This window comes from Misgurnus anguillicaudatus, unplaced genomic scaffold (genome assembly GCF_027580225.2).
Source record: "Misgurnus anguillicaudatus unplaced genomic scaffold, ASM2758022v2 HiC_scaffold_26, whole genome shotgun sequence".
Classification (NCBI taxonomy): Eukaryota; Metazoa; Chordata; class Actinopteri; order Cypriniformes; family Cobitidae; genus Misgurnus; species Misgurnus anguillicaudatus.
In genome coordinates this window covers 5,083,806-5,096,938 of record NW_027395276.1, presented here as the reverse complement: position 1 = coordinate 5,096,938, position 13,133 = coordinate 5,083,806, and the positions used below count along the sequence as shown (strand labels likewise).

The 13,133-nt window shown below is 34.8% G+C and overlaps 1 protein-coding gene across 6 annotated transcripts in view; it reads left to right on the top strand.

Moving 5' to 3' along the window:
* The window catches only part of LOC129443264 (receptor-type tyrosine-protein phosphatase mu), a 234,710-nt gene that overhangs the window by 86,203 nt on the left and 135,374 nt on the right, over positions 1-13,133 (top strand). For all 6 annotated transcript variants that reach the window (XM_073864360.1, XM_073864363.1, XM_073864362.1 and 3 more), the window contains exons 3-5: positions 1,377-1,651; positions 7,455-7,533; positions 11,605-11,720. In XM_073864360.1, the coding sequence (XP_073720461.1) occupies positions 1,377-1,651; positions 7,455-7,533; positions 11,605-11,720 (470 nt within the window). The remainder of the gene's footprint in view (positions 1-1,376; positions 1,652-7,454; positions 7,534-11,604; positions 11,721-13,133) is intronic.

The following is a 13,133-nucleotide window of genomic DNA, read 5'->3' as shown; positions in this document are numbered from 1 at the left end:
AGTACCAAATAAGGGTTCTTCAGCTTGTAACAATAGCAGCACCCTTTTTGGTACTATATAGAACTCTTTTTTTTAGATGGTTCTTTATAGAGCCTTGCCTTGAAAAGTGCTACATAGAACCTCAGTGGTGCTATAAAGAACCCTTTCATATATCAGCAGTCAGGAGGATTATTTTTGTTTATATTTTTGTTTTTTATTTGTAGCACTTTATAAGGTTTAACAGTTTAAAAACAGAACTGCAAGACATCAGCTTAATTTCTGGTTTGTACACTGAGTTACAAACAATAAATGAGGGAGAAAAAAATAAAATCTGATGCTGCACAAAAACTAAAAATGCATCAAAGCCAATGTTTTTACTAATCTTTTACATGTCCAAGACTGTGAAAAAGTAAAAAAAAAACAGTCCACAACACTTTTATATTGAAAATCAATCATTTTGTGTGTGTTTTTCCCCAAATCACAGACACCACTTATAAACTTGCCAATTTAAGAGTTAAAATCATTACATTGTTTTGATCAGTACTGAGGTTGATTAACAGATTTATGCAAAAACAAATTGAAAGAAATATTGATCCAATACATTTTTACAGCAGTTTAATTCAGTGGCCTTTTTTGGCCACTAACATCACGAATGGGTAGTAAATTTGCCCACGGTAAATTGTTGAGTGTTTGAAAAATTTCAAAGCATTTTCTTCAAATATGTGTAAACATAAGATTTGTCACCAAAAATCATTCCATTTGCTGAAACACAGAAAACGTTGTGGCCAAATTAAGACAAAAAATAAAAATGGCCCCAACCACACATAAGGGTTAAATAAATGTTCATGTTATATATTTTGGTTGCATTTGTAATTAAAAATGTTTAACTGGGCACATAATATAAAAATATCGATAAATTAATTAAATTGGATCAAAATCAAAGAAGTGTTTAATGTATCTGAAAAAAAAACATGCATTGCTGGTAATTAATTATCAATATCAATAATAATAATTAGCCCTAGTAATTAATTATCAATATCGGCACAGATATTTTGTGTTTGTACATCCTTACTTTCAACCGTTAAAGCAGTTTTATTGGTACTGAATAAAGCCCGTTTTTTAATTTGTCAGCCCATCTGTGCCAGTGTTGTGGCATTATGGTGATCCACGCCTCAGGATGCTTTTTATCTTCTGAGTGTTTTTATAGAGAAAGCAAAATGATCCCTAAATCTGAATGTTTTATTCAGAAAGAAACATTTGAAAAGTGCCATTCAGGGACTAAAAATATACGGCTGTAGAGTTGAGAAAATATGACCCATTTAACCTGAGAGCGGAGGCTTTGGTCATTATGTCAGTGGATTGATATTTATCCTTGTGCTTTGTGATTTCTCTGGCAGGTTCAGCGTTTATGATGGTAAATTCTTCAGGCCGTTACGCTGGACAGAAGGCTTTACTCTTCACCCCACAGCTCAAAGAGAACGACACGCATTGTGTCATATTTCAGTATTATGTGGCGGGGAGAGAGGGGGGGAGCCCGGCACACCTCAACATCTACATTAAAGAAAACAACAGTCCAATGGGTCTGCCCGTCTGGAACACATCCGGACCTGTCGGTCGAAACTGGAACCAGGTGGAGCTTGCCATCAGCACTTACTGGCCTAACTTCTATCAGGTGAGATCTGATAGTCAATGCAAATAAAATGATTGACTTAACAAACAACATTAATTAAACCAACAGAAGTGCAGTGATTTTCTTTAAGATGTAAGAAATACACAAATACATTTCAAGTCTGTCTGTTTCTCTTTTTCATAATAATAATAACAACAGTCGCTTACTACAAGAATCACATTATTTGTCTTGGTGAGCAGAGTGAGCGAGCGAGCGAGAGAGAAAGAGAGAGAGAGAGAGAGAGAGAGAGAGAGAGAGAGAGAGAAAGAGAGAGGTGTCTGGTTATTAGTGACCTGTTCTGTGTTAATTGGTGAACGAGACCTGGTGACCTCTCACAGGGAATCTGTTCTTTAGTAAATTATTCCATTAGAGCCGCTGTAGGGACTCGAGTAGAGAGGTCAGACTGAGACCCGGCTGCTGATGTGTTGAATTAGATGATTCTCACCACTACACCTCGACTACACGCGCTCATTACATCACCAACTCTTTAGTATTATGGACAGAGTCATTCAGACATTTTTAAGAAAGATCAACATTTGGCTTTGGGCTATTGATCTGTTTCAGTCAATCGTGTGGAGCTGAGCTTTTTGAGTTTGATCTACTGTACGGTAAACTCACTGTAAATCCAACACATTGCCTCACAAAGCATACTTCATTTGCAATTAGTGATGCACCGAAAGAATATTTAAAAATATTTAAAAAGGTTTTCATATTTGATTGTTTTGTAGTCCTAAAACGTCTAATGTTAATACAATTATATAAGCTGGGAAAACCCAGACACCTTCCCGCAAATTTAGCTTTGCTCTGCAAGTAGTCTGGCAAAGAGCCATTTAAAATTTAAAATGCAGAGAAATCGCGATACCAATCAGAAACATTGGGGCGGGTTTTACACAATGATGACAGCGGAGCGAAAGTGAAGCAGATTTTGTGTATTACAAAAAGATGGATGGCGCCATGAAACATCACTCTTTCGAATCGGCTATCACGTCTGTTTTAAGCGATTTAAAATTTAAGCGATTTAAAATTTTCCTTTTCGTTAAAACCCGAGCAAAGAACAACACTCGAAGCCTTCATATCTAAAAAAAGATGTTATCGCTGTCTTACCGACTGGATCCGGCGAAAGTCTGATATAGCTCTGCAAACATCATATCCTTCATCGCTGTGATTGGTTTTAGGTCTATCCAGTTGGACACAGAGGCATTTGAGAGACGTCCGTTGGTGACGCCCCTTTGAAAATGATTTGAATATGAAGCTTTGCCAGACCATAACTCAGTTACTACTGAGAATGGTCTGGTTTTAACCAGGCTAACAATTATACAAAAAATTTAAGTCATTTTCCATTTTCAACCAAGTAATTTTCAGTATCAGTTTCGGCCCAGAATAGGGTATATCCTCAACTTACTTCCGTATTCCTGTTAAACGTAGTAGTTCATGGTGCTGTTTTCATACATGAAGCCTTCAGGAGCTACCAAAGATGAGAATAAACAATGTCCAGTGGATCTGCTCCTTAACATCTTAAACCGAAGTAAAGAAAATGTATAGCTTTTGACAAAGGCATTTTCTTCTTACATACATTCAGATTAGGGCTGTAACGATTTATCGTGCAAATGTGCGTTTTCTTAATGAATGAATTTGAATGAATTACGGTGAAATGCCGCCACATCCAAAAGCTAGGGGGCGCTCTCGTGTAGAAACTCCCTTTGTGCCACAGAAGAAGTAGCATTACAAACCCTATTCCAGGAAATGTCTACAGCAATATTTATATCGCTGTTCTTTAAATTGTTTCAGGTATTTTCATGATAAAAAAGAATATTTTGAATGACTTTGTTTAACGAGTGTTGTTTTTTTAAATGCACGTTATAAACGACTCATAATGATTTTAGATTGATAACAGACTTCTTGCTGATCAAAACGCCATAGTACACGCACAAGCTGCTCATGAAACACAGAATTGCGATGCGGATTCGATTTTAGACAGGCCTTTTAAAGTGAGGACACGCGATATATTGTTACAGCCCTAATTCAGATATTAGAAAAAAAAGGACATAACCAGTGTTTGGGAAAGTTACTTTTAAAAGTAATCTATTACAATATTACGTTACTTAGTTACTTTTCATAGAAAGTAATGCTTACGTTACTTTTTAGTTACTTTTGCGTTACTTTTTCTTGGCTGAGGCTTGATCTTTTTCAGGCCTTGCAGGTGTTTTTATGACTGAAAAGTCCAGCATTCAGAAATGGCATATTTCATTACAAAATATTTTAGCTCTGGCCTGCCATGTCAGTGGCAATTTTTTGTAAGTTTTTGAGCAGTAATGATCACATACACAAACATACTTGGTACAACATGTAAGGTTAGGGAAGATAACTATATTAAATTATCTGGAGAATATATAACATAATCCATGAAATGTGTATAATCTAATAAGATACAAAGAAAGATGAAGTATATATGTAAAAAAATACTATTGTGGATTCACCTTGAACATTAATGTTTGATATAAATATAACGGCTTGCTTCACTTCTCAGATGAGTTGCTGATGTTCCTCTTGTCATACAGAGATGTTGAGATGTTAAACTAGAAGTAATTTTTGCAACAATCCACTCTCATGCTATACTGCAGTTAACTAAACCAGTCAAGAGCAAATGTGGTTTAGATCTTCTGTAGATTAAAAAATGTTTCACAGCATCTGTTATGATGAAATAACCCACACGGACCGCTGACATTCTGCTTCTGGGTGTGGTTTAACATATCTGACATCACAGAAATGAATAACTGACAGCTGGAGATGACCATGTGTTGGTTATTGGCGTCTGTGTTCACCCATCAAAGTCTCTTTCTCTTCTCCAGTTGGCTTCACAACTTCTGTTTGCATTTAGAAAATCTGCAAACGTTACTCGATTAGTATGATGGGATATGACTTATGCTTAGAAATAACCTGCGTTTTTCATCAGATTTCACTGGCATGATGATGATTTCTTTGCTGATTTCTCTGGAAGATAAGAACAGAGAAATCACGTCTGGAGGTTGTGTCTAATTAGCAATGTCAAGATAATTATAGCTGAGTGTAATTGTGCAGTATTGTAACCTGCTGCTTTAGACATTAGTGTGTAATTATAGTAAAGATTCACTCTTTTTCTCACTAAAAGACCCACACGGGTGAAGTTTCCTCTATACGTGAAGCTGTCAGGTCAACTATCAAAACTTTTCATTGTTTGTGACTCAGTTTTCATGTAGTTTGGTGTCTTTATGCCTAACTAATGTCCTCTTATCTGAACTCCACCTGTAACCCAAGAAACACGAGCGTTATCATTCATGTCTATGAGAGGAACACAAAGACACGCCTCACTATCTGTGTTGTTTTTTAATAATGCTGCAAGGATGATGTATTTTTTAGGCAAAACCACTGATCTGTAGAAATGACTGGATTGCGCATGACGTCACAATTGTGATTGGTATTCCCAAACATTATATTAAATTAATATAATATCATTTTTATATCTAAAATCTCCCTGTGCATTATTACAACACAAATGTCCTAAGCATGTACATAATTATTTAGTTGTACATTTAACTTTTTAAACAGTGAGTTACTATACATTCATCTTTATTACTTATTTATAACATATAAGATTAGCAGTACATGTATTATTAATGACAAAAGTGCTCATTGTGAAATCTAAATAAATAATCATGCTTTAAGTACCGTATGTGCATGCAATAATGTGCTGGTTTTGTAATTATGTTATACAGTATTGTTTTTGTCTGTACAGTAAAATGTGTTAATGATTATGGCTTGTATTTTAAAACAGTTAAGCTAACCATTTAAAGTGTTGTTAAAGTAGCATTTGATTCAGCAATATAAAAACAACACTCAGGTTCAATGCCACTATGCTTATAAAAAGAAAGAGAATATAAGTTTTCTTTACTTTACAACTTATTTAGAGAAATAACACTGAGCGTGTTCGCTCTTAATGTCATAAAACTTTATTTACACACCAGTGTCATTACAATAGAATTCAGCAGACACACTCACCTTAATGTTTTCTATAAATCTCTTATCCTGCCTGATTAAAACATAAACATTACCACCAGAATTAAAAATAACTTTATGTACACATATCCTAAAAATGAATCTTGTGTGACTGATACGCTGTAAGCCGAGTGAATTTAGATCATGATTTTGAATGTAAGTCAATGACGTCCTCTGCCGGTTGGGAATACCAAGATGGCCGCTTGAACTCTTCAGGTGGCTTCAACTCACACCGTTACGTTAAACTTTTTATGCGCAATTCAGTCATTTATATACATCAGTGTGCAAAACCCAGAAACGAGTTAGCATTTTAGCACTTCTAGGTTCATCGTCCCAAAGTCAATATGTTTTTTAACTCCCTAAAAAGATTTTGGGTATACATAATCCCATGAAATGTTCATGTTTTATTCTACGACATAATACACATCAGTAATAGCTTCACTTGTGACCTTCTAAAACTATAAAGTGTTTTTATAAGCGTTTTTGCTAACAAGTTGCTATAGACTTTGTCGGGGACTTTAAACGTCATTATGAATGAAGATCTCAAAAACAACACAACAAGCACAATTCCCGACAACCATTTATCCACAGAGTATTTCCTTATCAGGGAAGATGTTTTTAAATGTGTTTAATTAAGTTTAAAGCACTGTCGGAAGCTTTGTGGTGATGACATTGATGTTGTAGCCTAAGGTTAGCTTTTAATTTATAGTAAATGCTTTTAGACTTCAAAATTCATAAAAGTTGTGTTCATCTGTAAAGATTATCTTGTCGGGTAACGTACCTGTCAACATTGGGATTTAAAAATAAGGGAAATTTCTCAAATCCTAATAATGAATGGGTACACTGCAAAAAATGACTTTCTTACTTTGTATTGTCTTGTTTTCAGTACAGCTATCTAACAATTCTTAATCAAGATGTATTTTCTTGATGAGCAAAATGACCAAAGACATTTTTTTGTTTTTAAGGCCAAAAATATAGATTTTAAATGAATTTGTGCTTAAAATAAGCAATAATCTAAATTATTTTACACTAAAAACTCCTCTAACTAAATTATATATGCGGATCACAATATGAGACGTTTAAAAAAATGAATTAGTCATTCAGAGAACTTCAAATTTTATTTTTTAATAAGACCTCATAGTAAGCTACGGCCAAGCTAAAAATAAATGTTCCCTTGAATAGTGCACTATGATCCTTTAATGAGAAAAATGGAGATGATAATGAGACTTCTGGTATCTGAACATATAATGGCAATTATCAGTAAATATTTCCCCACCTCTTCTTCTCTTCAGACATTTTGTGTTTGCTCTCTGCTTTCCTCACTCAATAGCTGCTTGTTTGCGTGCTTGGAATGGGCACTCAAACATTAGCATCTCTATTTTTGTTTAGCCCTGACCCCTATGAGACCGCCTGTCCAGTTGAATTGTTTGGCCGTATAAACCTGGTCTAAAGCAAACAGGTCGAGCTCAGTCCGCCCGGGCGCCTCACTGATTTACCGCGTCTATAAACGGCTTCATTGGACGAGTAGCCGATTCACCATGCGAACCCTTGGAGCCTGCCAGTCCAATATGTGAAGATAAATGGGGTTTTAATGAGCTGTAATGAAGAACGTTTTTTTTCTCAACGTTTCTCCCATCTCCAGAGCGTTGCCGTGCGCTCGCGGTGTGCCGCCTTTAAAATTTCCCCTCGGCCCCTGCGGTGGTCGATGTGTGCGACACTTTGAGAGCGTGTCCATTTATCACTGTGGTTATGAGCTTTCTTCTTTTCTCCACAGATCGTCTTTGAAGCGGTGACCTCGGGCCAGAGAGGCTTGCTGGCCATCAAGGACGTCAGCCTCCAGGGCCATCAGTGCAGTAAGACCTGTCTCTCGTCATATAAACCTCATCCTCAATCCGTGGCCTTTTTCTGCCACTCTCCAAATATCAACATCGTCCGTCTGTCCTCGGGCATGAGTCAGATTAGAGAATAGAGACGTAATAAACAAAACAAACTGCAGAAAACTGGAGGGGACAGTGCGCTTTCTGTAATGAAGGAAAGATGACTAAGATTAGATCCAGCAACAAAATGATACCAAACCTTCGTGTCTATATAGTTAGCTACCTAATAAGACCTTCAGGAATCTCTTATGAAAGAGTTTTTGTGCATTACACTCTTTGAAAAGGGTGCTTAAAGCTTCTTCACAGGGATGCCGTTTATTTCATACCTTTTTATAACATAATCAACCTTTTTTACTACAAACAATCTTTTGTGAAACCTTTGGTTCTTCAGATGTTAAAGATTTTTTATACAATTGTGTCGTAGGAGCAGGCTTCACTCAATTTATTATATATATTATAAGAGTGCTTGACCAGACTTATAAGTAATTTCAAAGAACAAAGAAAAGGGCCGCACTTTGCATATAAAACGTATATTTATTAGCGATATAATATATAATATGCTAATAAATATACGTTTTATATGCAAAGTGCAGCCCTTTTCTTTGTTCTTTGAAAGATTTTTTATAGAAACATTCAGATAATAATGGTTCTACTATGCCAGGGGTTTTTAAACTTTGTCAGCCGAACTTCCTTGACCTAAATGATTTATTTAAAGTATCCCCTGAGATTTTAAGTAAATATTTCAATATTGATTTGCACATTTGCATGTTTAACTCTTTCCCCACCAGCGTTTTTAAAAAAAAGTTGGCAGTCAGCGGCAGCATTTTTTTAATGATTTTTACAAAAGTTTAATGCTTTCCAGAAAATCTTCTTCTTTAAATATATAAATATACAAAATATCAAATGAAAGAACAGCAGACCCTCTACTTTCAAACAAACAAACAAAGTTTCTATATTTCCTATCTTCATTTGTTGTCTTTTTATCACCTCTCAAATATGGGTAGGTTTCTTTAAAATACCAAAGTTTGAACAAAAAGCTGAAATAATTGCATTTTTGTAAAAGATAGAGATAGAGATAGAGATCAGATTCAGAGCGATCCTCAAAACATACACAGAGGTTTTACTGGTTTTGGATCAGTGGATGCTTCAGTTTTTTATAAGTTTGGTAAGAGCGACACCTAGTGGATAATAACGAAAATATGGATTGTTGTAAAAACTCGGCAAGCGTGAGAGATAACTCTTCAATGGCGGGAAAAGAGTTAACTTCAAAAACATTTATTTTTCATCCAACTCTTCATTTTCCATGAGCTGGGCAAAGATTAATCGCAATTATTTGCATACAAAATAAAAGGGATTTTTGCATAAGCTATGTGCTGTGTGCAATTAATATGTATATATAAATACACACACATTAATGTATGTATTTAAGAAAGGTTTACATATTTATTTATATTTTTATATATTATATATAAACAATACAAATGGATATATATAAATAAAAATGTTCTGAAATGTTTATATGCATGTGTTTAAATAATTATTACACACAGCACATACACATATATTATGCAAAAATGCACTTTTATTTTGTATGCGATTAATTGTGATTAATCTTTGCCCAGCACTAATATACTTATAATTTATAATATAATAATATATACTTAGTAGCTGTTTCATTTAGGTAAATATGCTATAAAAAAATATCAACTCACGAACCTCCTGCAATTTCCCTGTGAACCACCAGGGGTTTGAAATCAAGTTTCTCATGCTTTTTTGACAGTATAGTGTCCCCATCACTATACTGGGGTGTTAGGACCAACACAGACCACAGGGTGTAGCTTGTAGCTTGTACCTTATCTAACTACAGTTTCAGGGTAGCTTCCCCAACACTGATCAGTATAGATGCCACATTTGCCCACTCCATAGATGCGTCCACCATACAGCCACATCTATGTGTATTTATATCTATGGCTGACACTGTTTAACACATGAGTATTCCGATTTCATGAATACGTGTTGGAGACTGACTTTATGAGTAAAAAAGTATTCTTTGAATTATTATAGATTGAATTATTGTAGTCACATGGACTATTTTAATGATGTCTTCACTGCATTTCTGGGCCTTGAAAGTTGTGAGTTGCATTGCTGTCTATGGGGGCTTTTGATTTTATCCAAAATATCTTCATTCGTGTTGTGAAGATGAGCGAAGGTCTTACGGGGGTTGAGAAATTGATAGAATATTTTATTATTGGGTGAAGTTACAACAGACAGAGATAAACATGTACAGTATAGATCTGAATACTGTTGACTGAAATGTGCAGATGTTTTACACAGAGAATATGACTGTCATTTATCAAGGATTATTCTTTGAGTGGATTATTTTAATCTTCAGAAATGAACTGTTTATTCTTCAGTGATTGTCATTTGTTCAGGATTGCCACTAGATTATGGTTTCTTGCTTAATGTCAGATTAAACTAGAAATATAGATGAGATTTGACTAGAAAAGCTATATTTTACTGTGCAAATAATCTTATTAGATGAGTTTTAGATGAAACTATGTCTGCTACAGTATATTTGGTAAAATATTCAGTACATAAAACACAATGCCCACTGTGCCAAGACATTTGAATGTAATTAGGTTAAAAAATCGCACATGATTGTATTTGTTTCTTGCTGAAATGAACATGTGATGCAGTGAGGTCATGTTATAATAATGTGCTGTAGTATACTGCCTTTATTGATGAAATATGATGCAGTTAGCAGTCTGTTAGTTTTTAGTTTTTATTCAGTAAAGAAGCTGGTTGACTGATCAGAGGTCAGTCTAAGTGATGTGAGCAATAGTAGGTGACGTAGTTTCATTCTGAGGGTCTGAAATAACAGCGGTCGGTCCAGCTATCATTAGACAGAGAGAGAGAGACAGAGAGAGAGAGAGAGAGAGAGAGAGAGAGAGAGAGAGAGAGAGAGAGAGAGAGAGAGAGAGAGAGAGGGGTACTGTGGAAAAAATGGTCCGGTGGAGGTAATAAGGGACTTCAAAGGAGACTGCTGAAATATTGAGAGCGATTAAATTAGCAGTGTTTCTGTGTCTTTGTGGATCAATTCAAGGTCACAGCGGCCCACCATGCAGTCAAACATTAGACATCATAACTTCATCTCACAGATGTGTTTGGTTATAAATGCATATTGACCCAGATATTTGTTTAGAGTTAATGAGAAAGCTGAGCTTCATTCAGGTTTTTTAATCAATAGTTTCACTTAAGTGTTTTAGTGGATTATGATTATTATTATTAGATTAAACCATAAACCAATAAAGATGATTTTCTTTGGTTGAGAATAGGATTTATTAATATCGATAACAAAAGATGTTTTCAGAAAAATCCTTTGACTCTTATTTGTAAGACGTTGAGTTTAGAAACCGATTAAGTTGATGAGACACTTTGTGATCTTTGTAAACAACTAGAAAATCTTTTTGTCATGTTTAAGTCAGAAATGTTGTTCTTATATAATTAAGGAGATATACTGAAGTTCACACTAATGTTTCAGTCATGTTTAACTGTTTGTCTCAAATACTACACACCTAAAATATCTCAGGACTAAAATCTTTTTTTTTAAATAATATTGTTAGCCATATTTAAAAAGTTATCTAGTGGAAATTTAAGGTGTAGGGGTTATGCAGCAGAGATTTTATTTAGTGATTTTTGTGCACAATTTCAGACATTGTTGAAGCATCTTTTGAAATGTGCTCTTTAGTGAAAGTGTTGCATCTTTTGAAATAAAGTAGAACTGTCAAACTTTTTGCATAATATATACAGTATGTGTGTGCACTGTGTGAATTTTTTTTTATGCATATATCTATTTAAGAAACGTGTGTATGTGTGTGTGTGTATATATATATATATATATATATGCATACATATATAAAAAAGAAAGAAATTATGAGATGTTTGTGTGCTGAAACCTAAGGCATAAATATGTGTGTGTGTGTGTGTGTGTGTGTGTGTGTGTGTTATTGATTGTGTGTTGTGAAATCTGTTGTGTTTGTCTTCCAGTGAATACACCGCACTTTCTTCATATTAAAGGGGTGGAGGTGAACGCCGGACAGACGGCCACATTTCACTGCACTGTCAACGGTGAATGGAAAGACAACTTTAATCTCTGGTTACAGGTGCGACACACACACAACACAACAGAGATACACACTCATATATCCACATGAAACAACAGAGATTGCGTGTGTTACTGTAGTGTTTGTGTTTATATGTGTTTAGATACTTTTACAGAGCTGATATAAAGACAATGTCACTCTATATTTAAAGATTTGTTCAATTATAATACATAAACTAATGTTCATTTATACAACATACAATGTTAAAATCTATTTGCTTGTGTAGAAATAAACAATAATCAGTGGTAATGTAAATATACAAAAGCTTTATTGTATAATATTACCCATCTGTTGATTAATATCCTCTATCTGCTTTAAATTATCTAGTAGAAGTAGACAATCATTACTTTTCAAAACCGCCATTTTTTTCTATGTGGTAACGCACTGAAACTAAACCTTTTAGATAAACAAGGTAAAGAAACTCTGGTTCCAGTATTGTTGTATAGCGGTTAAATCCAGAGATTTTGGCTTGTGACGTGGGTGTGCATCAGAGTTATCTTTTTTGATGCCAGATTTGCGCTGCTATCTCTTTTGTTTATATGATGTGAGTCTGTACAACCGATAATAACCTTTTTTCAGGCTTCCGGTTGCGTTTCAATTACCCTTCAAATTGCGCAAATTGAAATCGTGAAATGAAAATTTGACCAATGGGAATTTTGCATGTTAATGGAAACGCCATAATTTTGCAATAGCTTTTTGTTGACCGTTAGAAAATAACTTTACATTTTTGAGCAAATAATCTGAATGTCACACCTCTCTGCTTTATTAACTCTTTCCCCACCAGCATATTTTATGATTTTCAGAAAAGTTTAATGTCTTCTAGAAAATGTTGTAAACATACACATAAACATACAATATATCAAATGAAAGAAGAGATCATCTGCTTTCAAACAAACATTTGTTTCATCCTATCTTAATTTTTTCAATTTTGATCACCTCTCAAATATGCTAGGTTTCTTCAAAACGCTTACATAATTGAATTTTTTAAAAGGACTTTTGTTAGAGATCAGATTCAGAGCGATGATCAGAACATACACAGAGCTTTTATTGTTTTTGGATCAGTGGATGCTTCAGTCTTTTATAAGTTGAATAAGAGCGCCACCTAGTGGATAATAGCTCTATAATAAAAACTCGTCAATAAGCGTTTTCTTTTAATTGACGAGGTAACTCATTAATTGCGGGGAAGGAGTTTCAACTGTTTAGAGTCTGCAGATTCTCTCTGGTGTTTAACATGACGCTGTGATTATTACTGAGCGTGATGTCCTCTCGACTGAAGGAGGTGTTTGTACACATTGTGTTTCAATGAGTGAATCTGGTCTAGCGCTGTAATGCAGGACTGATGGTGTGTAACTGAAGTCAGTTTGAAGTCTCAGAAGTGAAGTGACGTTGGATGTAGCTGATGTTAGTGATGTG